This window comes from Ursus arctos, unplaced genomic scaffold (assembly GCF_023065955.2).
Source record: "Ursus arctos isolate Adak ecotype North America unplaced genomic scaffold, UrsArc2.0 scaffold_11, whole genome shotgun sequence".
NCBI classification, from domain to species: domain Eukaryota; kingdom Metazoa; phylum Chordata; class Mammalia; order Carnivora; family Ursidae; genus Ursus; species Ursus arctos.
The window spans coordinates 14,482,502-14,509,364 of record NW_026622775.1 but is presented as its reverse complement, the minus strand read 5'-3'; the positions used below and the strand labels follow the sequence as shown (position 1 = coordinate 14,509,364).

General features: G+C 34.9%; 1 protein-coding gene across 4 annotated transcripts in view; it reads left to right on the top strand.

The window, feature by feature from the left end:
* Positions 1-26,863, top strand: part of PRDM5 (PR/SET domain 5) — a 194,077-nt gene that overhangs the window by 106,663 nt on the left and 60,551 nt on the right. For all 4 annotated transcript variants that reach the window (XM_026499257.4, XM_026499258.4, XM_048212274.2 and 1 more), the window contains 3 exons: positions 15,540-15,633; positions 19,598-19,758; positions 22,887-22,980. In XM_026499257.4, coding sequence (XP_026355042.1) covers positions 15,540-15,633; positions 19,598-19,758; positions 22,887-22,980 — 349 coding nt within the window. The remainder of the gene's footprint in view (positions 1-15,539; positions 15,634-19,597; positions 19,759-22,886; positions 22,981-26,863) is intronic.

Genomic DNA, 26,863 nt, shown 5'->3' with positions numbered 1-26,863 from the left:
TTCCTTTTGCATGTGGCTGTCCAGTTTTCCCAATACTATTCATTGAAGAGACTGTTCTTTCCCCATTGTATATTCTTGCCTCCTCTGTCATAAATTAATTGACCATTTATGCATGGGTTTATTTCTGGGCTGTCTCTTCTGTTCCATTGATCTATGTGTCTATATTTTTGGTAATATCATACTGTTATGATTATATAGCTTTGTAGTATAATTTGAAATTTGGAATGTGATACCTCCTCTGACTTTGTTCTTCTTTATCCAGATTGCTTTGGCTACTTGAGGTCTTCTGTAGTTCCATACAAATTTTAGAATTATTGTTTCTACTTCTGTGAAAAAATGCCATTGGAATTTTGGTAGGGGTTGCATTGAACCTATAGATTGCTTTGGGCAGCATGGACATTTTAACAGCATTAATTCTTCCAATCCATAAGCCTGGCATATCTTTCCATTTCTTTGTGTCCTCAGCTTTTTTTATCAATGTGTTACAGTTTTGAGAGTACAGGTCTTTCACCTCTTTGGTTAAATCTGCTCCTAGGTATTTCATTCTTTTTGATGCAATTGTAAATGTGATTGTTTTCTTGATTTCTCTTTCTGATAGCTTCTTATTAGTGTGTGAAAATGCAACGGATTTTTGTGTGTTAATTTTGTATCTTGAGACTTTATTGAATCCATTTATTAGTTCTAACAGCTTTATTGGTGAAGTCTTTGGGGTTTTCTATATATAGCATCATGTCATTTGCAAAGAGTGACAGATTTACTTCTTCCTTTCAATCATGATGCCTTTTAGTTCTCTTTCTACTAAATTGCTTTGGCTAGGACTTCCAATATTAAGTTGAATAAAAGCAGAGAAAACTTTCAGCTTTTCATCATTGAGTTTAGTATTAGCTGTGGACTTATTATATGTGGGCTTTATTATGTTGAGCTACATTCCCTCTATACATACTTTGTTGAGAATTTTTATCATAAGTGAATGTTGAATTTTGTCAAATACTTTTTCTTCATCTCTTTGGGATGAGCATATGATTTTTATCTTTCATTTTGTTAATGTGGTCTATTATGTTGATTGATTTGTGAATATTGAAACCATCCTTGCATCTCTGGGATAAATCCACTTGATCATGGTATATGACCTTCTTAATGTGTTGTTGACTTTGATTTGCTAATATTTTGTTGAGGATTTCTGTGTCTATTTTTTTCTGGTATATTGGCTCATAATGTTTTTTTTTTTTTTTTTCATCTCTCCTCCTCCTCCACTTCCTCCTTCTCTTCTTTTCTTGTGGTCTCCTTGTCTAGTTTGGGTATCAGGGTAATATTGTCTTGTAAATGGGTTTGGAAGCATTCCCTCCTCTTCAATTTTTTTGGAAGAGTTTGAGAATGATAGGTATTAAATCTTCTTTGAATGTTTGGTAGAATTCACCAGTGATGCCATCTTGTCCTGGACTTTTGTTTATTGGAAAGTTTTGATTACTAATTCAATCTTCTTACTGTAATTGATTTATTTAGATTTTTTATTCATGATTTGGTCTTAAAAGTTTATTTCTGGGAATTTATCTATTTCTTCCAGATTATCCAATTTTTTGACATGTAATTTTTTTGTAGTTGTATGATGATTTGTATTTCTGTGGTATAATCTAACATCTTTCTCATTTTATTTATAAGAACCTTCTCAGCCTCTATTTCATGATTTCCATTCTAATCTTTATTATTTCCTTTCTTCTACTAGCTTTAGGTTTCATTTGTTCTTTGTTTTTGTTTTTTGTTTGTTTTTCTAATGGTTGGGAAAGATGCTTGATATGATTTCAATGTTTCTGAATATTTTGAGACCTGCTTTGTGGCCTAACATGTGATCTATACTGGAGAATATTCTGTGTGCACCTGGGAAGAATGTATATTTATCTGCTTTTGGATGAAATGTTCTGTATTTATCTATTAAGTACATTTGGTGTAAGGTGTTGTGTAAACCTATATTTCCTTATGGACTTTCTGTCTATATGATTCCTACTTTCTGTCTGGATGATTTATCCATTGGTATAAATATGGTGTTAAAAAACCCTACTGGTGTTTTTTTTTTTTTTTTTTTTAATGTTCTTGATGTCACATTCCACATCTTTTATGTATCCCTAATTATTTAATTAATTTTATTACTTTTGTCTTTTAACCTTCATACTAGCTTTATAAATGATTAATCCACTGTTTTTACTATATATTTACCTCTTCCAGTGAGATTTTTACTTTCATATGTTTTCTTGTTGTTAATCAGTGCCCTTTCTTCTCAGCTTAAAGAAGTCCCTTTAACATTTCTTTTAGGGCTCGTTTAGTGATGATGAACTCCTTTGCTTTTGTTTATCTGGAAAATGCTTTATCTTTTCTATTTTGAATGATAGCCTTGCCAGGTAGAGTATTCTTGATTGGAAGTTTTTTCCTTTCAAACTTAGAATACTTCATGCCACTGTCTTCTGGCCTGCAGAGTTTCTGTTGAAAACTCTGCTGAAAGCATTATGGGATTTTCTTTGTAGATAACACATTATTTTTCTGTTGCTGTTTTTAAAATTCTCTCTTTCTCTTTTAACATTTTAATTATAATGTGGGTTGGTGTGGATATCTTCCTGGGCTTCCTGGACCTACATGTTTGTTTCCTTTCCCAGATTAGCAAAATTATCCGTCATTATTTCTTCAAAAAGTTTTCTGTCACTTTCTTTTTCTTCTCCTTCTAACAGCTCTATAATGTGGATGTTATTCTGCTTGATGATGTTCCAGATTCCTCTTAAGCTGTCTTTACTTTTTTAAATTCCTTTTTCTTTTTGCTGCTCTGTCAGGGTGAGTTCCATTGTTTTTGTCTTCTAGCTTGCTGATCCGTTCTTCTGCTTCATTCATTCTTCTGTTGAGCCCCTCTACTGTATTTTTCAGTTCAGTTATTATATTCTTCAGTTCTGTGACTTCTTTTTGGTACTTTCTTATATTTTCTATCTCATTTTTGAAGTTTTTATCCATTCTTCTGAGTTTAGTGAACAACTTTGTAATCATTACTTTGTTTTAATGCCTCTTTCTCTCTCTCTCTCCTTTTTTTTTTTTTTTTAATTTTTTTTAATGAGTCTGACCAAAAGTTCACCAATTTTTCTGTTCTGTTGTTTGGGTTTTTTTTACTCTTTATTTCATTTATTTCTCCTCTAATCTTTATTATTTTCTTCCTTTTACTGGCTTTGGGCTTTGTTTGTGCTTCTTTTTCTAGCTCCTTTAGGTGGAAGATTAGTTTGCCTGTTGGATTTTTTCTTGCTTCTTGTGGTAGGCCTGTATTGCTATAACTCATGGGTCCAGAAGTGTAATCCCCATGGTCATGAGACTCCCCCCTACCTCAGACATTCAAGAGGTGGGCTTTTCGTGCTCATTGGCTGTGGTGGGATGCAGTTAAAGCTTGGGGGCTTGGAGTGCTTGCCTGGCTGGCTCTGGCATTGCTTGCTTATTGATTTCGGTTAATATATTTTAGCATGGTGTTAAGTAATATGTATATAATATCTTTTAAAATAACTTGTTACTTATTTTTCTCTTATAGTATTCCATTGGAGTTATAGTTATTTCAATATTTAATTGAGACTTGAAAGCATCATTCTTTCTCTTTTAAATCATTTAAAAAATTATGACATCATTTTAGCTTTAGCCTGAAAAGAAAAAAAAAAAGTTAGATTTACCAGAGAATAAAAAGGGTTGATTGATAGTGTCCCAAATCGTCTCTGCCGAATTTCTTGCTGACTGCCCTTAGGTTTAACTCAGGCATTAAATGATCAGGGGCAGGACCACATTCATTACTGCTGCTTTGGAATTGCATGACTGTAAAAAATTATCTGGCTAGTTTCCTGCTCAGTCTCTGGAACTCTCTTGCTCCATTCTTTGATGAAACTGATCTACCCACATTTACGAGGTTTTCAGTTTGGCTTATGTTATATGCCATATGGGAATTTGGCACAGGATCTTTGCACCATCTCTCATACATTCAGCCATAAATCATATGAAAGTAATAATGATGTCTTGGGAAGGATAGAAACAATGATGCCTATAATTTCCAAAGTGGAAAGCACATTCAATCCTTTTGCTATAGACAAATGTGCTTCTCACTGTTATGATCCTAGCATGTATTTGGTATGGTTAAGTGAAAAAGTCTGAAATATTCTCCAAGAGTTATGTGAAAAAAGCAAATAAACTTTTTCTTCCATCATTATTCATTAATGGCCAGTTAGGAAGCTGAAAAATAAGAATATGCAAGGAAATTAGAAAAAAAAATTAAGTCAAATGATCTCCATCATATAGCATGACCAAAGGTTGTTATTTTAAATAAATTATTCTTTTGGTTTCTTTGGTGATGTAACTTTTACATTTTTATTATACTTACTTTATTCATTTTGGGGTCAATTTTTCTCTTAACATTTGGATTTGCTTGAAAAGGAAATCACCTTTCAGTGTGATTATAACAAATCAAACTTTGAAGAAGTGATTTTTGTTTCTAAAACTTAATTACTTGTTTCATCATTTTGCCAATTATATAGGTTCAATAGGTCAAAATTAGTTTTTCCTCTCCTTAATCCTTTCTGACAATTATTTGACCTGATTATTAGTTGAATTTTTTTGGATCTATTTAAAATAATGATTGTTTATCTGGATCTAACTAGATCTGTAAATCACAACTGGACAGATACTTCAGAACTACAAGTGACAGAAACTAGTCTTCACCCTCCATTTTGTTCCTTATCAAATTTATTGCAAAGTGAAATTGAGATAAGGTGTATAGTGCTTCCCTCCTCCTGCTATAGGCAGGACATCTAGATGGACTTAATTATCCTGGATCGTGAAGCTAGCACTACATGCTCGATGATGGAAATGAGTACAGAGAGGTTTTGTCCTGATGGAGTCATAAACAAGCTTCTGGGGACAGAGGTATGTCTATTCAAATAAAAGACTTTTTCCTGACCCTTTACATATCTCTCCAGAGATGAACTTTAGAGGCCTACGAGGAACTCTGGTCACACCTTTTCCTGGAATAATTCCACTGGGCCTCCTATATTAATAACTCATCCAGTGATTTCCAAACTCTGGGCCATGACAACTTTGTGCCTTGAAATCAATTTACTGGGTCATGAATAGCCATAAAAAAATAGAAGAGAAAATATAAGAGTAAGGGCAATTTAATGAAATAATACACATGTTTGTGTGTGTATGTATATGTGTGTTGAGTTTTAATATAAAAAGTATCTTTTTGGTCATGGTCTGACAGACATTGTGGATCAGACCTTGCCCATGTAAAATTTTATTAAGCCTTCTTTAAAGGAAAGGATACATCTCTCCCTCATGAATCATGGATTAGGTTCTAAAACTACATAATATATGGCATAAATTTTACATAATAAAAAAAATATTTGAAAATCTCTAAAGAAGGTGCCATGTTGTAGACTGAAAGAATCACTCAATAATTCCACCACAGTCACTTTTTCCTTTGACTTTGTACCAGCTTTCTCTTCTTAAGGTGTACCGTAGGTGAAGTAGTGGGCGGTTCATTTGAGGTGCCAAGTTGTGGAAAATGATCTGTTTTTATGTTCTGGAAACACATTCACAGTGAGGAGATGCTCACACTGAGAGAGGCATGTAAGAATTGAACCTGACAGAGAGAAACAAGAGATGAGTGTTTATCTGAAGGTAACTTAGCTCATGGCAAATCGCTTATCCTATTTAAGCTATTTTTTCTGAAGCGCATGATGAGATGGCACTGAATAATTTCTCACATAAGCACTTTATTTTCCATATTAAACTGTAAGCTTTGAAGAGCAATGCGGTACTTTAATTCATAGCACTTATTGACCACATTGGGCTTTGAACGTGGCACATGTTTTCTGAATAAATAAAATCCATGAAAAGGTAATCCGAAATAAATAAGATTTACTGTTCTTAGTTAAGTAGTTGTTGTAACATGAGAAATGATTTAAAAGACTTGACTTGACGTTCACTTACTGCCAAATCAGTGATTCCCCTTTATTCTCTGACTTTAATAGAGAAACCTCCCTCCCAGCTTTATTTTACTCCCTCCACTCTCCCCACCTCCAAATATTAACTTGGGAGTCACCGACTGAAGACCATACCTCCTAGTGTTTGCCAGAACCACATCACTGCTCACTGCCCTTCAGACCTTCCTTGATCCCTGCTCCTCTGTGCCCAGGGCCTTGCCTCCCAAACTTCTGGCCTCCAAGTCGTGTCTCTGACTTAAAGCTTCAGACTAATGCTTACCTCCGGAGCTCACCTTAAGTGGGATAGCAGCTCTAGTCTCCATTCTGCTTTTTACCATCCTAGCCCGACCCAGTCCAGGGTTTTGAACTCCTTTCTCTTGCCCTGCCTGATCAAGTGCACATCTCTAACCCTCTTAAAACCACAAAGCTGGAAATATTGAAAGAGAAAGGTGACTATTTTGTTTTTTGAAATTTGATTAAAATTGTTTTTGCTTTTTTTTTTTTTGTAGTAGATGTCTTAAGAAAATAAAATCTCAAAATCACACATGAATGCATGGATACTCAGTTATGCAACTTAGGTTGTAATCCTTGACAACACCTACCTTCCCTCGTCCCCCGTAATTCCAGTCCCCTCCCCAGTGGATACTTTTTGGGGCTTTCTTAAATATATTAAAAACTGTACACATTATTTGTACAAATTATTTGTTAATTATGACCACATCTACTACTATATTCAAAGGCTGGTGATTGTAGTAATTGGAGGATATTCTGTACACTGAGTAAATATAATTGTTATTCTCAGTATAATGCTTTTGACATACTTTCTCACTGTTTATAATGGGTTGGAGTGTGGAAGATTAGAAATGAGTATGTGAGAGTTGTTAGTGTTTGGGTAGTAGAATTGGAAAGATGGGGCTAGGAACTGGGAAAAGCGACTGTTGGGAAGAGATTCCACAGTAAAGCCATCTCCTTCATCTCCCTAGTCTGATCTTCAGTAACTTCCTCATGTCACACTGATGTTTTTGTATAAGAGAACGTTCTTCTGGATAGAGCTTGGAGAAAAGCACAAGGTTTGTGCTGCCCATCTGGCAGATAAGTATATTTACATGTAAGTGGTATTAGGACATAGACGTCATTCTGGAACTTACTTCTTTTCCTTAACATTATGACTTGGAGAGTTTTTCAGGTAGGTTCATATAAACCTACTCATTTTTTGTAACTATTACAATTTTGAACAATACTTCAGTGAACATCCTTTTACATAAAACCGTATAATTATGTCAAGAGCATTAGTGCAAATAGATCTTAGTTATGAAATTTATGGAAAAGTAATAGTTTTCTCTATTAGAAAACTATTTTTCTTGAAAAGAATAGTAAGGTTTGCTCCTGCCCAACTGCCTTCTGAAAAAGCTCTTTCACTTAGCAGTGATTAAATTGCCCCTTTATCTGTACAATCAGCATTTGATTTTGTCAGTCTTTTTTTTTTTTTCAGTTTGAGAATTGAAAAGTGATATTTCATTGCATTTAAGCAATGGTTAGTGAAATTATGTTCTTTTTATAAGTTTATGTTCCATTTACATTACTTTTGAGAAATGCTTGTAGGTATTTTTTATCCCCTTTTCTTTTGGACTCTTTGGCTGCTTTGTCATTGGTTCCTAGGAGTTCTATAGATATTATGAATGTTAATCCTTTGCTAGTTTTGTTTCTAATATTTGTCCCCATCTATCAACTTGCATCTTTTGAATAAAGAAGTTTTACACTTTTATGTTTTGAAGTATGACATGGATTATAAGTTATAAAACTCATAATAAACTTCCGAGTATATACAGCTTCTGAGTTTTATGTCTTATTTAGAAAACTTTCTTATTCCAACACTATGCAAGCATTTATCAATGCCTTTAAAAGTGTATTAGTTTCCTTTTTTTTACCATTTTAATCCATGAAGAATTTGTTTTTAGGTGTGGAATGAGATCCTAATTTATTTTATTTATTAATTTTAAAAAGATTTATTTATTTATTTTAGAGAGAGAGTGAGTGAGCCAGGGCAGGGGCAGAGAGAGAGGAGGAGAGAGAATAAAGTAGGCTCCTGCTCAGCTCAGAGCCCCATGTGGGGCTCGATTCCACACCCCTGAGGTCATGACCTGAGCCAAAATAAAGAGTCAGCCGCCCAGCCAACTAAGCCACCCAGGGTCCCCTGAGATCCTGATTTATAACCACTGCTATCATATCGTTGAATGCCTGTCATGTAAAGCTGTGTTTGGATGTCATTCTTTTCCATTCAGTCTCTGTTCCCTTGTAATATCATAGTATTTTAATAATTGCAATTTATAGTGTGTTTAATATTTGTTGGATAAGGGCTTCTTTTAGTTTTCTTTTACAAAATTCTTTTACATGGTGGTTTGGGAAGATTGGCTTTAATAACCAGATTTCTTTCCACTGCTTCCTTTTTATCTTCTTGGAGGTCAATGTCATGTATTAAAAAATAGCTCCTCTTCACAGAAAGTCTTCATATATACACTTGCCCTTGTGAGTGATTTGGATCAGAAATGTTTTATTCTTTCCCCTCTTTGGTTGAAAGAACAGGAAACAAAAAAATAGCTCATTTTCCTCTATAATTATAAATTAATTCTCCATTATTGCTAAATTTCATGTTTTTCATGTATTAAAACATGTTATTTAGTAATAAGTTGGAGATCCTTTCCTAATCACTTTCACTTTTACTCTACCTGAAATTCTACCAAGTTTAATTGACCCATTTCCTAGCCCACAAGACCTATTAGAGAAGATTAAGTGGAGGAGGAATTAAAAAACAAAAACAAAACTTAGGTTGGGAATAGCCAGAAGATGTGGTAATGGCTTGTTACAGCCAGAGAAGACAAAAACTTTGAAAAGTAAACTCTACGACTCATAGAGCATAGCATACAGAGGAAATTTATCATGAAGTTAAGAAATATACCTATATGAACCCTCAATACATAGGGTAATGGATTTTTGAATGATATCAACAGTTTTGGTAGGTAGGTAATATAAATTTGGAAACTAAGTTAAATTAAATGGAAAATTGTATATTTTTGAAAAATAGATACTCTTCTCATATAACAATTTGTACCACAGATCAAAACCAGATGAAATACCACTTCATACGTGTCAGAATGGGTAGTATCAAAAAGACAAGAAATAACAAGTGTTGGTGAGGATCTGGAGAAAAGGGACCCCTTGGGCATTGTTGGTGGGAATGTAAATTGGTGCAACCACTATGGAAAACAGTATAGAAGCTTCTGTTTACTACTATTTACCCAAAGAATACAAAAACACTAATTTGAAAAGATGTATGTGCCCTTATTATTTACAATAGCCAAGATATGGAGGCAATCCAAGTGTCCATCGACAGATGAATGGATAAAGAAGATGTCGGATACACAATGGAATATTACTCAGCCATAAGAAAGAATGAGATCTTGCCATTTGTGACAACATGGCTAGACCTAGAGGGTATTATGTGAAGTGAAATAAGTCAGACAGAGGATGACAAATACCATATGATGTCACTTATATGTGGAATCTGAAAAACAAAACAAAGAACAATTTGTATTATACCAGCAAATGCCATAAACCTGTATCAGTGAAAACTAAAAACGCACAAATGAGAACCATATGTTATGATTAAAATATGCTGAAATGCAGTATTTTCAGTAGAAAATAAGCTTTGAACCTAATATCCCATCTTGGATGTTTTATATTTAAAATTAGAAACTGACGCTAAACTGTGATCTTTTGAATTTAGTTTACATCTGTATTAGGTTGAAAAATAGATTAGTTTTTATGAGGGTTTCATTGAGAATATGTCCTCTGGTAATGTTGACACTTAGATAATTGGATGGTGGCTTAGAAACATATACACACATACACACACATATGCAAAACATGCACACATTTTACTATCTGTTTGTCTATCTATCTGTCTATCTATCTTGTCTGGCCAAATATTTGAATCCTGTTATTCTCTTATTATCTGTTAGTCTTTATCCTTTTATTACTATTATTATTCGATTATCTGTTAATTTCTGGGGATTTCTATTTTAAGGAAACTTTCTTATTCAACTGGTATTAATATTTAGAAAGCATAATTTTATATAGGATTAGAAGCCTATAAAATCCAACAGTCCATTGTTGTTTGTCTGTTTGTACTTTAGGTATCTGCACTTGTTTATTTTTGAATGGCACATAAAGTTCAATTTAGCTATCTTGCATAGCAAACGAGTCATCTACTAGCAGAGCTGGTATAATTGCTATGACTTGTTCCATATGAGTTATAAAAATTAGAATGCCTACTTTTATTCAGAAAATTCTTCTTTACAATTGCTGTGATGTGTCTGAAAGCCATATTTTCATGAGTGAAGCTACAGGTGTCTGTTACCACAACAGTTTGTAAAGGGACATGGTTGCTGTTTCCATATGTTCAAAGAGCTTCCTTGTGGAAGAGAGAGGAAACTTGTTCTGTATGACTCTAGGCTAGCTTTAATAAATGGTGGCCATTGTAGAGGCAGAACTTTTAAATTAATGGTCAAATCAGCTAGCCTGAAGGGTCATATGTTTGAAGCAGTATTTGTTAGATGCATCCCTGGTTAGAAATATGAGATACCATGGTTTAGCGGTGTCATAGAGGGGAGAACTCCCTGAGTGGTAGTCTAAACTGCTGCCCTCTGAGGAAGACCTCTGCAAGTCTATGATTATTCCTTCTTTTAGCAAATTCCCTTTGCCCTGATCAGGGTATAAATTTGAGGCTTTAGTAGTCGGCTCCGTGGAGTTATGGCTTTGTACTAATGGAATTGTGGCTTTTCGTGTAGTGGAAAGGTTGGGCTTGGCCGTGAAAGGCTATGCTTCTGTAAAAGCACAACCTCAATTTTATAATCTTAACTTATCTGTGTGAAATGAGCTACCTTTTCCTGTGCCGAGCTGCTTTCTTTGATATCTCTGGTTTCCATTCATTTTTGTGAGGACGAGGCCCTTTAAGGAAGCCAGTTATAAAGCTGACAGTAAAAATTTAATCCACAGACCTTGTAAACAGCCAGATGACACACATTTTATGCAGCTTTAGGTTTATTATGTGACCCAGTGGGATAGTAGTATGCTTATGATAGGCAGACTTGAGACTTCAATAACAAAACTCTTTTTTTTTTTTAAGAAAAAAGAATAGTTCTGACACATGTATCTCAGGAATATTTTCTCCAAATTTATTTTATCTCTTGTTATTTCCCCTGAATTTTAAGATCGTTTTCTTGCTTTGCATCTGGCCCAAAGAAGAAATATCATTCCCAGTAATACTGTTACTAGAGAGCAATATATATTGGTGATAGTCAGGGTTATAATTTTTAATTGTGAATGGGTCTGATGAAAATTTTACTGTGTTCTCATGAAATTAATATTTGGTTTGTGTAGCAGTCTAATTTGGTGATTATTGTATAAAAATTATGTTGAAAACCTGAACCATTCTTGAGACATTTTATTAGGTGTTATAAAAAGTGGAACACATTTTCTAATGTGTTTTCTACATCTGCAACAACAATCAGACTTGGTTCACAAAAAAATATATGATATGATACATAATAAGATATATGTACAGTTCATGAACAAGTTAATCTGTTATGTCATCGGTGACTTGGCGTTTAAGTGGGGGAATGTTCTGTAGCTGAAGGATAATGTAATTAATAAGTCAGTGAAAACTATGGCACCCTTTAGAGATGCAAAACTGAAGAATAAGCACCCTTTAAAAAGCTGAATTTTATCTGGTACTTGTAAAGAATATTATGCCGAGACTTTGACAAGTCATGCCATCACAAGTCCATTGGTGGTATTGGAATCTTTGACAAAAATATTTCTTCACCTGGCTATGCACTAACAGCTTCCTACATAAAATAGCTCTTGACTTCAGGCCACATCTAGTTATTGTGGCTTTGGTTTGGTTACATAGGTGTGAGGCTTCATGCTGTCCCAGGTTATTTCATTATCAAGCCACTAAGTCATAGCCATACGTTGTATTGTTCTAGATTTGGAAAAAGAGAAAGAATTGGTTAGGGTGGAATGTCATATTTTTGGAAGACTAAAGCAACCCTTTGTTCCAATAGGGATGCTATAAAAACAAGTTTCTTTCTTTTTGTAGAAATATTATCTACTCTTCATAGAAAACTAAATATCAAAGAAAGGTGTAAAGAAGAAAGCAAATCGTGCTTTTGACACTCAAAATATGTTATAGTGGGTTTTCCTTGTCAAAATAAATATACAGTAACCACTCAAATTTAGTTAACCAGGTTTATATCTGTCAGTGGGCATTTAGGTGGTTTTTTTAAAAAGTTTTTGTTCATGTAAATAATTGCCCGATCTATGTCTGTCAAGGGAGTTGGTTAGTCAAAGAGTACGTGTATTTGTCATTTTGGTCAATAGAGTCACACTGCCACTCAGAAAATGGACATTCCTGGTTGCAAGATACGACATTGCTCGACCTTATGCTTTTGTCAACAATGAGTAATACCCATCTCCTCACCTTTGCCAATCTGATATACTGCAGAGAGTAGTTTTTTTTTTTTTTTTAAGATTTTATTTATTTATTTAACAGCGATAGAGACAGCCAGCGAGAGAGGGAACACAAGCAGGGGGAGTGGGAGGGGAAGAAGCAGGCTTCCAGCGGAGGAGCCTGATGTGGGGCTCGATCCCGTAATTCCGGGATCACGCCCTGAGCCGAAGGCAGACGCTTAACCGCTGTGCCACCCAGGCACCCCAAGAGTAGTTTTTTTTTAACTTTCATTCTTTCATTGTATTCATGGTTTTAAATACTAACACTATATAATCTGGCATCCCCAAATGTTCTACGCTGTAGTGCAGACTTGAAGTGTTCCACTGTCTACTTGACATCTTTTAATAGTCATTTGAACCCACCCAAAACTGAACCGCTTATCTTTCACCAGACTTGTTTCTTGCGTGTTCTTTCTTGTTCTTTCTTGCTGATCCATCCTACTGTCACTCTGGTCACAATCTTAGATCTTCTTTTCTGTGTCTCATGCTTCAAAATCAAGCATCTCCACAAAACCTGTTACCTTTCATCATATATCCGGAAGTCTACTACCTCTCTTTACATGGGTGGCTACCACTCTGATATAGGCCTTAATTATCTCTTGTTTGGTTTATTGCTAGTGCTTCTCTGGGTTCTCTGCATTTCCTTGTCCCACTCTGTCCTCTTCTCAGCACAGCCACCTTAGCCTCCTATGAAATGTCAAGCGAATCATGCCGCTCAGCTGCTCAAAATTCATTGGAGGTTTTCTATCTTTTTCAGTAAAAGACAAAATTCCTACAGTGGCCACTCAGTCCCTCCATGATTTGCTTCTCCTTCCCCTTCTTTTCCCATTTTTTCTGGCCTCATCTCCCCACTTCTGTGCTGCTTCCGCTTACTCCAGCCACACTGGCCTCCATAGTGTCTCCTGCCCAGATGTCTCAGAGGGAGACATGGCCCCTGCTCCCTCACTTCTGTCAGGTCTTCTCTCAAGCCACCTTCTCAGCTAGCATTTCTGTTTAAAATTGCTACCCCATTCTTTGAAACTTTCGCTACCCCTTTTCCCTTCTTTATTTTTTTCCATAGCATGTACTTCATATTTTATCGTTTGTTCATTGTCTTTCTCTCCTTGCCAGTGTAAGAGCTCCATGACAGCAGGGAGTTAGTCTTCTGTTTTTACTGCTGTATCACCAGTGTGTAAAACAGGCCTGACACATAAGGTCATGAAGTGCATAGCATGGACTGGGCACAAGATAAGTAATGAATGATATTGCAAAAGTGCTGCTTGGAATAGTCTTTTTGCCCTTTTTCTTTGGAGTTTTCATCTTTTCCTATTAATGTGTCATAATTCTTTATATTAGCAGCTTAAAATTTTTATTTCATGTTGCAAATATTTTGTCATCATTTTTGCCTTGCAGTTTTAAATTTAATGCCTTCTCTCATCTGTATATCTGAGTTTCTGCCATGCTTAGAAAGCCTTTTTCTCCTCGAAAAGTATTTAATAATTCACTCATATTTTCTTCTAGTATAGTTAGGATTTATTCTTCACATTTGAAAAAAAAAAGCTGAATCGAAATGAGATTTATTGAAAGGGGTGAATGAATAACAGATCCAGTTTAATTTTTTCCTAAATGTCTATATAGTTGCCTCAAAACTGTTTACTAAACAGTCCACTGTTCTACCAATTTGAAATGCCATATTTTCCTATGCTAAGTGTCCATATATTTTATGTAATGAAAGAAACTTACTCTGTTCTATTTTATTCCCAGCTATCATGTTCATTTATGAGGCTAAATAATACATTTGAATATGTGTAGTTTATTCCGAGTTTTAAATATTTGTTCCCCTCATCCTTTCTCTATATTTTTTACAACTGAAAACAGGTGTGATAATCCCTTTTTTACCAACATTATATTAATAGGTAAAACTTATATCTTGAGTGTTATGTTGTACATTAAACTAAGAAAATGTTTGAATTTTTATGCTATGAATAAAGTGCTTTATTTAGTCCCTTTATACCACATGTATCATAAAAACTAATGAATTATATGATTTGTTTTATTATCATAGGAGAATATAGTTCAATTTTTGGTATTTTAGCATTTATGAGCATTGTTATCTTGCCATCCATGGTAGAATAGGATTTTATACACTGACTTGTGCCAAACGTGTTAATACTGATGTGTAAGAAAAAACAGGTGAAATGAATAAGCATACTGTTTTGTTGTTTGTTTTGTTTTCATTTCTGGTTTTCTGTTGTTTATTGTTTCTCAGTGTATTTTTGTTTGTTACGTGTTTAAAGGTGCTTGCTGCATCTATGCTGTTTGATCTCTGGCAGTTACTGAAACTTTGAGCCTTAGTTTTTTCATCTGTAAAATGGGGACAGTAATAGTATATTGTCCATCAAATTACTGTTAGAATTAAGTGAAAAAATTCATGTAAAGTGTTGAGTGTAGCAGTGACACAAAATAAATATTAAATGAATGTTACCTGATTTAAGTATGAGTAAATGTTGTAGTTTAATTTAGGGGGAAATGGTATCTAGAACTAAAAATTATTGGAACTTAGGGAAGTGGAGGGGAGAAGGTAGAAACTGTCTCCTTTTTACCAGTTTCCTTTGATTGTGTTGAAAATGTTATACTAGCATAGCGAAAGCCTGTCCAGTAAGAAAGGTTTAGTCTTCAGAGAAATTACAAATCATTTTACTCTGCAGAGTAAATCCTGAGAAGTCTGTGTATATTCAGATTAGCATTTTGAGATTATAGGAACAATTTCCTTTATTATTTATCAAATTTATAATTAATGTGAGAACTTAAAAATACAGTTGTTTTTCTCCTATGAATATAGCGTATTTGTGTTTACAGTTTTATGGTGAAAGTACGTCATCAGAAGAAACAAGATATTGTCTACCTTCCCTTTCCACTCCCACATCATAAGTACAAGCTCCAATTATTGTCATGACTAGATGATTCTAGATCCTCCTGACTCACAGTTTCTTTCATCTGCAGACCCATTCTGAAGAGAGACCATTCCAATGTGAGGAATGTAAAGCTTTGTTCCGAACCCCATTTTCTTTGCAGAGACACCTGCTGATACATAACAGTAAGTCACAATATAAGCAGTTGAGGACAAACTGAATTATCTCAAACTTCGTTCTTATAACTTCTGAGACTGTAGGCATCACAGAAGTGGACCTACATGTAGTTACATGATCTGCTTTTGAACTTTAAAAAAGGCTGCTAATTCTGCCTTTCACCTTTTCTTCCTTTATCCTTGCTTTATTTTCCCACATTAAGATAGATTGTTTGATGAGACATTTTATTTTATATTATTTCTTTCCACTCTTTAAGGTTTGTATATAAAATCTTGTCTTATGTTCAGTCAGGTATCTTTGAAATTTGTTCTGAAATAGACATTTTTGCTCCCTTTTAAATATAATGATTAAGGAAACACGTCTGACCCTTTAAAACATGCAGATGTCTGGCATGATTTTATTAGATCACAGACTTTAAAAGTTGGAAAGGATCAGAGTACACATCTAATTTAACCTGTTAATCTGAAGGGAAGAGAGAAAATGGAGACTTGGAGAAACACGGTGACACACAGGGTTCTAGCTCTGGAGATAGCATCCAGGTTCCGGTCGTCAGGTGCTTTCTCTCCTTACTATACACCGCCTCTGACTTCTTACTTCTTTTGGCAGGAGCACTTCTTTTTCTTTTGGAGAAGTTGTACACATACATACCATGCAAAGAGCTATTTTTAGAATACAGCACCTTATACTCACATCCCTGAAAGGACACTTTACATCGCTTTATTTCAGAGAAAATGCTATTGCTAAGCTGAGTGTTAAAGTTGGTTCTGTGTTCAAATATTGGAGTAAGCAGACATTTGTTACATTACTGTATCTAAAAGTAAAGAAAAATGCCGTAACGTTGGTAGTATTTGTATTGACTTCTTTTGAGTTGTGTAATCAGCGGAGCATCTTCTGAAACAAAGTTCCTACTGCTGATTAATTTTTTAATATTTCTGAGGAAAGCGAAACAATCAGTTATGACAGCTGTACAGATAAGATAGTGTCTTGGAAGAAATATTCTCTGGTCAAGTAGAAAGGTCTAAAATTCAAAATACCAAAGATATTAAAGTTCTTAAAAATACCGAGTGGTAATGATCATGATGAAATGCCTCTTTTTCTATAGAAGAGATGGTGTTAGGGTCTCGTGCCATTCTACGTTTGACCTTACAGCTCTGGAGAATTGGTCAATACCACTTTCTATGTCTTTATTAAGGACAGCCATGCATTTAAGAACTAAAATTTGTCATGTAACAGCAGAAATTTCCATCCCATTTTGCTCTCATTTGATTAAGAAAAACAATCATTATGAGATGAATGGATTTAAGAGTAGGGATTGGGACAAGTGAACTTCATTCATACTATAAAGGCTTCTGTGGCCAATTTGGCCTGACGCTCAGGAAATTTTTCTTTGGATAGATGAAATTTAATTTCAGTAATGACAAGGAATTTTTATTATAAGGAATCTAGTACTTTTAATTTCTACTGATTGGTTCTCATACACTTGTGACAGAGGATTGAAGCAGCAGTGTAGACTGTCCTTATGTATTCTGTATCTAATATAATGTTGATCAGCACATTAATCACAGACTTTATGAAGCTGCACCAAGACATCTGGCTGGGAAGTCAGCTTTGTAATTGACTGAGTAAGTGGGTTATTGAAGGTTAAGTTAAATATCAGATAAGGCTAGTGAGCTAAAAGGATGGGAAAAACCAGAAGTGGACAGAGTAAGACAGAATACTAGATGTTATCTTACACATTATGAAAATTAAAACCTGTTTAACTTCAAAACATGCAGGCTGTTTTAGAAACTTATATCAGCATTCTGGCTCAAAATATGAAGAATAACTTGTCATCATTATTTTGGAAATTATTGCTGTTTTCTAACCCACCGAAAACCAAAAGTCAGGTTACTAGCTAGCTTCTTGGTTTTAAGATAGGAAAAATCCTATCTTTAATCCTATGTTTATTTCTTTAAGGCAAAGAAATCTGATAACATCAGATAAAATCTCATCAGAGTTAAAAAATTCTGATAAGCTTAAAACAAAGAAATCTGGAATTAAAATTTGAAAGAAGAAAGGTAAGGACTCCCTTGGTATAGCTTGATGAGCTCTTTGTATAGGAATCAATATTTGGATTCATGTGATAGTTTAATGGAAATGCTTTAATAGGAGAAATCTTGGAGGAGTACTTTTTGGTTTTGTTTTTGTTTTACTTTACTTAATTGTAAAGATTTACTCATTTATTTTGAGAGAGGGGGCAGAGAGGGACAGAAGGAGAAGAAGAGGAAGGGAATCTTAAGCCAACAACCTGCTGAGTGCAGAGCCCTAAGACACAGGGCTGGACCCCAGGACCCTGAGATCATGACCTGAGCTGAAACCAAGAGTCCGACACTTAACCGACTGAGCCACCCGGGTGCCCCTTGTTTTTGTTTTTTAATTTCTCTTTGTTCCTGAGTTGCTTTGGTATTATTTCTAATTTTATGTCATTGATATTTTCTTTTACTCTCACTGGTTATACCTTTTATACAAATAAAGTATTTAAATAAATCTAAAAAGTTACAGAAAGACAAATTAGGTTATAGTGATAGCACCCAGCAACAAAAATGCACAAAGGCAACATATAAACACAGCTCTGAGAACCTACACAATTCTTGCATGGTTTGGATGTGACTTTGTTCCAAGCGTCAGATTTCAACAGGGCTCTCAGAGATTTTAAGTTAAAGAGCCATAATTCTGTTTGAAAAGGGTCATTTGTCTTTTTCTTTTTTCTTTTTTCCTTCTTTTTGTCCTTCCTTCCTTAAATTTGATATGAAGAAATAATAGAATCTTCACATTTCTAAACTGATGCTAGTTATAATGGGGGGAAGCTAAAAGAGTTTGGTTGAAATTGAGGTAATCTCTTCTTTCAGTATAGAAAGTTATCTGTATATTTTGTCTCATATGGATATAATATGTGAATCTATACTAATACAATTGTTCTTTAGAAAGGGAAAATATATTCAAATACTAGTCTGTCTGATTTATATAATCGTGTACTACTTGCATTTTATAACTTCCTGAGAGATAAAACTGTCTTCTGATTGTGCACATGCATCGCTTAAAATGTATTTAAATAGGCCAGGAAAAGGTAGACTTGTTTGTTGAGAAGACCTACAAGGATAGCATTGTATGAAAGTTTAAAAAATACCGTCCCATATACCCCCTAAACATAGTTTGTGGAGTTGCTTTCCCTGCGGGCCTGGGCTATAGAATGAGAACAAGGTGAAAACCCTCACAGGTACCCAGGGGCTCTCGGTAGAAAAGGATAGTTGTCCCAATGCAGCTGCCTCTCCGAGAGGCAGCCCCCCAACCTGTCTGAGAGCCTGGGAGTTGAGCCCCTTCCCCAGCTAATCATATTAATTAGCAGACCGAGGACCATGTTAAGGAGCCTCTAGTCCAAGTTCCTGATACAGTGCTGAGGAAGGAAGGGGTGTTGTAGCCCTCTCCCTTCCTAGAAGGGGGCTGGCTCTGACCCATTTCTGTGTGCCCCAGGGGCTTCCATCCCCTACTGGTGCCCTTTCCCTTAAAGGCCATAAGGGGTGTGGTGGGAGTGTGGGGAGTTGAGGAGGGGCCCCAAAAGCCACTTACTCTGCTTGACAGAAGCCTTTTGTCACCACAAGAATCTAGTTACTTCAGACCTGAGCCCCTGCCCTAGAAAGACCTACTTTTAAAGAAAGTGCATGGTTCCTTTAGAAAATTAGCTGAGTCTCTACCTTTACCAGTTAAAGAGGCTGAGAACATAAGATTAAAGTACTTCCCACTGGTCACACAACAAATGAGCAATGGTAGAATCCAAAGATGTGAAAATTTACCTACTCTAGTTATAGTAAGTTGTTAGTAATAAAGCTAACTCTTTGGAAAAAAGAACATTACATCTGGTACCCAGGAGGGGGAGTTAACATCACCCTGCTTTGCATCTGATCCTTTCTCTTATTTGACCTTTTCATTTCTCAGGTGAGAGGACTTTCAAGTGCCATCACTGTGACGCTACCTTTAAAAGGAAGGATACCTTGAATGTTCACGTCCAGGTGGTCCATGAAAGACACAAGAAATACAGATGTGAGCTATGTAATAAGGCATTTGTTACACCGTCAGTGCTTAGAAGTCATAAGAAAGTAAGTAGAAGCCTTGTGTGAGTTTGAATGGATTACACACATCAGCAATATGGGCATGAATACTAATTATCATGGGATAATCCATTTTATATTAATCAATCAATATATTTCCTCAAAATGACAAGAGATGCATGGTTAATATGAGCTCTTTAGAAAATGTCTGTTCCCTCTACTTTTTCAGAAGAGATAAATAATTCGGATGAAGGTGAACCTAGATTTAGGTATGGATTCTGCACAGCGCTGAGCTATGGTGATAGATGGGTCATACAAAGTATTCGATGAATGGGAGCTTGTCAATTTTTGTACACTTTTGAGTTAATGTAGGTTTTTTATAATTAATTAATTTGTTTATTTTTAGGTTTTTATTTAAAAAATGATTAGTGCCTTAATTTTATTTTTCAAATAAATTTTAATTCAGATATTTATTGACAAATTATTAGATTGAGCTCTTTTCTAGGATTGGAATGGTCCTTCTTCATCTTGCCTCTTTAGGACCTAGGGAAGTTCCTGGCACAGAAGAGGGACTTGATAAGTATTTGCTTAACTCAAATAAAATGAGGTTCTTTCTTAGGGTGATTTGGAGATTATCTTTTTTGTGTTATGCTAATTACTTTAAGCAAATCAAGAAGTTATTTTTATTTGTTTTGTAAGTACATTTTAAGTGTATTTTCAAAAACAGCAAAATTCACAGTGTAACAAACACCGTTACAGGTTTTAATGTTGACTTTAGAAATGACAATGAAGTGCAGTAGATTAGGCTACTTCGTGTATACTGCTGAGTGAATGTGAGGAAGTCACTCCCACTTCAGTGTGACTTTTATTTTGGTACCTATCCTTAGTATGCTGTGTCAGAGGACTGTATTGAGGAACTTTCTTTTCCTGTTTCTCTAATGTCCAGTAATCATGATACTGTCTTCTTTTTTCAAATTTCTGGATAAGATAGTCTTTCAACTTTTTTTGCTTGAATTACTTTTTTGCATGAATTTAGTAAATTTGTGTCGTGTTTTAATCAACATGGGAAAAAATAGTGAGTTTTCAAGGGAGATGATAGTCGTTTGTCCACAATCACAGATTGTCACAGAGTACATTGGGCAGAGCATTGTTCATTTTGTCTCATACGTTTATCCAGGTTTGTCATAGCAATCTGTTTCCGTGCTTTCTTATTTATATTTAAGACCTTTTAGTATTATACCTTAAGTGCCTTTTAAAACCACTTAACCAAATTCCATATCTAATAATAAGATATATTTTAAAATTAAACCAAAGAGGCATTTTAATTCTTTTCACTAATGTTGACTTAATGTTGTTTAGTACCACTGACAAGTAACTTAGGTCATGTGAGCAATGAATTACTTATGGAGCAGCAAAAGAAATTCTGTGGATTTTATAAAGATATTATAAATAAATTGGTAGTTGCCTCTTTGGAATAATCCAGTGTTGTAATAATAGATATACATGATTTCTAAAGAACCGTACACTAATCAAGAACGAACTGTTGTATTTTGCCCCTTCTGTCAGGGAATGAGAAGAATATAGGTCTGCTCTATGTTAAAATGTTATAGAATTTCCTTTAAAATGAGCCATAATGGGGACCATGGGAGTAAAGGCTCTTACTGTAAAGAATGTATAACTGTTTTGTATAAGAACTTAGAGTGAAAATGGAAAGTTAAGTGCTTGCCAAATGCAGAATCAAGGAGATGTCTGTTGTAGCCAGTGTCATTGGCTAACGTGGCAGTTGGTTAGACTGTATTTCTCAGACTTGAATATAATGTAAATCATTTTCAATGGAAAAATATTGAAAAGGACACTGATGTTTGCTAAGGTATTTAGTTTATAACTGTTTTAAAAACTACAAATACAATAGTGTCTATCCAAATGCAGATTATAATTCAAATGTGAAAACTTTCAAATTAAATACCAATAAGGCTATGAAACTAATTATATTAAAGTTAGCAATTAATATGGAGAATGTTCTGCTACATTGATGGTTTTCTGAGATGAGGTAACTGCCCTACCCCTTTCACTCTATCCCGGCCAGTGCTTCACTTCTGGGAACACATCATTTAAAAACAAAAACAGAATCTTTCCTTTTCTTTTTACATTAGCCCATGGCAATCCCAGTAATTTGCACAAACCTAATGCAAACACAGGCCCTGGAAACTCTGTGTTGTGGTGGTAACCCAGACGATCCACTGTATGCTTTCATTGATGTGTAGGTCATCATTGAAATAAAAAAAATTTTAAGAAGTGTCACTGAGAATGTGTAGATATCTAAAGTAATTTCCTTCTTCTCCCTTCTTTTCCCCTTCTCCTAAGTTTGTAAAACAATGGGACTTGAAAAGTAGCTCTGACCCCTCACTTATTGCAATGACCTATTTTGATGCTGGTAGAGTAATGGTCTGATGAGATTGTGAGACAAGTTTAAGAAGCTCCATCTGCCTCCTCTTTTCGGGAGAGCTTAGGCTTTTCTTTGAACTCTCTAACATTCCATCAAAATTCACTTTTGATGATACATATTCACCTTTCCTTGTGCAGTTGTTTTCTGCTGAGATTAAAGGTATGTGGAGGGCGAGGATGTTCTTTCACATTGATCGCTCAATTAACACCTGCTGATTTTAAAGATCAAATCAGATTTATATTTCTTTTTGCTTTGCCGTAAAATCAATCCAGTCAGGCAAGCATAATGCGAATAACAGATTACTTTATTGAGATTAATTCTGTCCTCAAGAGTTAAATACACACAAAGAATGTGAAAAATGCTTCTAAGGAAGTGTTTCTTGGCAGCAGTCAAGGGCAGCTGTAACCCCGTTTTGATTATGTGGTTTTGCCAGCATATACTGGTTTTGTATAACTTAATCATTTTTACTTGGGGGCTCCATAAAGGTTTAAAAAGTAAACTGCAGAATTATTTTCAAATTAGCACTAATGCGTGATTCTAAGGTTTAGGGTTTTTTTTTGAACCAGTGGGAATACTCATGATAAATTGTTTAAAATCTCATTGTGATATTAAATCATTTTAATGAAACGTAATCCTGGAAAAAAAGGATTTACCATTGTCAGAGGCACTTAATCATTTTTACCGAATTCTTTATATTTACCCTCAACCCTTTTTATTTCTTTCCATTTAGACACATACAGGAGAAAAGGAGAAAATCTGCCCATATTGTGGCCAGAAATTTGCCAGCAGTGGTACGCTGAGAGTTCATATCCGTAGCCACACAGGTATGTAGATTGTAACTTGTGATAAAAAAAACTTAAAGAAATCAAATTCTGTTAAGACAGGGAATATTACAATATTACAAAATATCTCCTGGATTAAGAATTAATCTTGGCTGTTTTCTCTTCCTTAAAATTTTATAGAATCCAGTTCCTTACTTTGGAAAAATTTAAAATAAGTTTACTTTCCCAGACTAAGTTAAATAACTAAAATGGAAATAATTTGGCTAATATTTGGCTGTGATATAATTGTGATTTATTATATATTCTGTTCTAATGGAGGGATAGGGAGTAGCAGTTTCACTTTTTATAGAAGGCTAAGGGCCTCCTCTTAAAATCCCTTCCTATAACTGACATCAAATGTGGCTTTTTTAAATTTAGAAAGTCCTTGGAATATTGCCTGGATGATGTAGGATTTTATTGGATACAAGGGTGATGAAACCATAATGTCTGGTATGCCACGGATTGCTTCCTAAAGGGGTCATCCCCTGATTTCTTATGACTTTTTGTGCAGTTGCTCCCATGACAGAGGGCTGTGCCCTTGTGAAGTCTGAATAAACAACTAAATATTCTTTTTTAAAATTTTAACTGAAGTATAGTGGACACATAATGTTTGTTTCAGGTGTACAACATAGTGATGTGATAATCATGTACATTATAAAACCTCACCGTGATAAGTCTAGGATAAGTCTAGTTACCATGTGTCACTGTACAAAGTTATTACAGTATTATTGATTATATTCCCTATGCTGCACTTTTCATGCCCATGACTTACTTTATGACTGAAGTTTGTTCCCCTTATCTTCTTCACCTATTTCACCCCCCCCCCCCCCCGTCTTTCCCTCTGGCAATCACTAGTTTGTTCTATGAGTCTGTTTCTCTTTTTGTTGTTGCTGGTGGTATCTGTTTGTTTGTTCATTTATTTTTTAGATTCCACATATAAGTGAAATCGTATGGTATTTGTCTTTCTCTGACTTATTTCACTTAGCATAATACCCTCTAGGTCCATCCACACTCTTGTGAATGGCAAGATATCATTCTTTTTTATGGGTAAGTCATATTCCATCATGTATATATACCACAATTTTTTTATCCATTTGTCTATCAATAGCTGCTTACACTGTGTTGCCTCCATACCTTGGCTCTTGTCAATAATGCTGCAGTAAATACAGAGGTGCATACATCTTTTTGAATTAGTGTTTTCATTTTCTTTGGATAAATACCCAGAAGTGCAATTACAGGATCGTATGGTACTTCCATTTTAGTGTTTGGAGGAACCTCCAAACTGTTTTCCAAAGCAGCTGCACCAACAGTATATGAGGGTTCCCCTTTCTCCACAATTTCACCACCACTTGTTATTTCTAGTCTTTTTGATACTAGCCATTCTGATTGATGTGAGATGTTATCTCATTGTGGTTTTGATATGTGTTTTCCTGACGATGAGGGATGTTGCATATCTTTTCATGTGTCTGTTGGCCATCTCTATGTCTTCTTTGAAAAATGCTTCTTTAGGTCTTCCGCACATTTTTTCATTGGATTATTTGTTGTGTGGGTCTTGAGTTGTATGAGTTCTTTACATATTTTGGATATTAATCCCTTACTGGATATATCATTTGCAAATATCTTTAAACAATTAAATATCCTTGAAAGAATCTTGTCTGGATTTCATCTATTATGTAGAGAAATACTTGAAAAGACTTGAAAAAATACTCTGAATATCGATAGCCAGATTATTTCCCCTGAACCTTAATGGTTTTCAGTAGCTGGACTGTATGTGGTAAAATGCAACTGGATTACATCGCTGAAGCTTCCTATTCAAGACCAGAGTATTTGACTTTACGTTTTAGCCCCAGCACCTCAGGCAGTAGACGTCTAGCACAGTAGCTGTTTTGTGGATGAGGAAATGTTAGCTTAAATAGGCCAAAGAATCAGTAGTACAATCATTATATTTAGGCAGAGGAAAGGACAGCAGTGGAGCATAATTTCTTATTCTGGAAATGTTTTGGCTAAAGCTTTAAGACATAATGTCAAAGTAGTATTTGTAATCTTAGAGTGGCCTCTTTTTTTTTTTTTTTTTTTTTTTAAAGATTTTATTTATTTATTCGACAGAGATAGACAACCAGCGAGAGAGGGAACACAAGCAGGGGGAGTGGGAGAGGAAGTAGCAGGCTCATAGCGGAGGAGCCCGATGTGGGGCTCGATCCCATGACGCTGGGATCACGCCCTGAGCCGAAGGCAGATGCTTAACCGCTGTGCCACCCAGGCGCCCCTAGAGTGGCCTCTTAAATACTTTTAAATGATGCCTATAACCAAGAACATAGCAAACATTATACATGATGGATGTAGAATAATGGGTGCCCTAAAGAGAGAAAGCAGGTCTTCTTGCTTAGAAGTATCCAGGGAAAGTGAAGTTCTGGGGACCAAAGCAGAAGTAGAGAAAAACAAAAAGAAAAGAGAAAAACAAAAGAAAAAAGTGGTAGAGAGCCATGTTGAAGGCGGATGGACTTAAAATCGTGCCAGAGGCTTAGCACCGTGTCCTGATGGTACAGAAGAAACAAGTGATTGATATAATTTCTTATAGTATTGTTTTCTCCTTTTCTTAGGTTTTTCCTTCTTACAGGATATCATCCTGAGAATTTTATGTTCAATATCTTTCCCTTTCCTTTCTTTTAAGTTCAGCAAGATCTTAAGTCATTGAATTTGCTGAAACTTTAGTAATCTATAAACATACTCTTGATTGACTATTGATAAGAAGCTAATTTACTATCATGTTGTCTGGCATAAGCAATCATGGTTTTTTTTTTTTTTAATGTCTTACCCTTGGAAAAATGCACTTTTGATGGAAAAAAAAATGCATTTAGGTGGCTGTGTTCCTGGTTAACCTGACCTTTTTGTTTAATAAGTGTTGAAAGGAGAACTTGGTTGGAAAAATTATTTTTAGTGGTGTTTTAAATTCTGAACTATGTATTTCTCACTAACTTCTTTCTAAAATTAAACTGTAATGATCTCCAAGATAACCTTTCAAAAATTTAATTTACCTTGTCACATCAAACGTTGTCCTTGGCTTTTTAAATTATTACTATCTTCCTTATTAGGCATAAACCCAAAGTATGCTTGATTCCTAAGTCCAAAAAGAGCTCATAGGCAATAAAATTTGTTTAAAAAAGAATATTCTCCTGTTCTTTAAAGAGCTGTTGATAATGGGGGAAAAAAGTGGAAATAGAGCCTGCATATCCATTTTGTGAAGATAGGTTAAATAAATTATGGTATATCTATAAATTGGAATATTCTGTAAGCAATAAGAACAAAATTGTATATTAGTACATTATATATTCATTAACATGAAAAGAAATATGTTACAAAACAAAATGATGTATTTTTGTAAGATAATATATTTATATATAAAGGCCTTAGAGGTTAAATATAAATACTAAATTATTAACTGTGGTTATTTCTTTGTATTTATAAATATGGACAATTTGAATTTTCTTGATGAATTTCTGTGTTTTCATATAATAAGTTTCTTGTCTAATAAGATATTTAAAATATATTAACATTATGATTATGCAGGTAACTGCTATTATTAGATTTATGCTAAATTACTTAGGTGTGACATGTTTCTGCATCTGATTCTTAAATGGAACAGCAAAAAGCGGTGCAAAAAAATATATTTAAAAGAGGGAGAAATGAGAATGAGAAAGCAAATATGGTGACATTAAACTCAAGTGAGGGTATTTGTGGCTTATTGTACTATTTTTCCAATTTTTCTGCCTGTTCGAAAATTTTCATAATTAAGAGTGGGAGCATTCTCTTCCAGTGAGAACAACTGAGTGGATGCAGATGCCAGCAAAGGGCCGCTAAGAACTGTTTGCTGAACATCCAGCTTCAC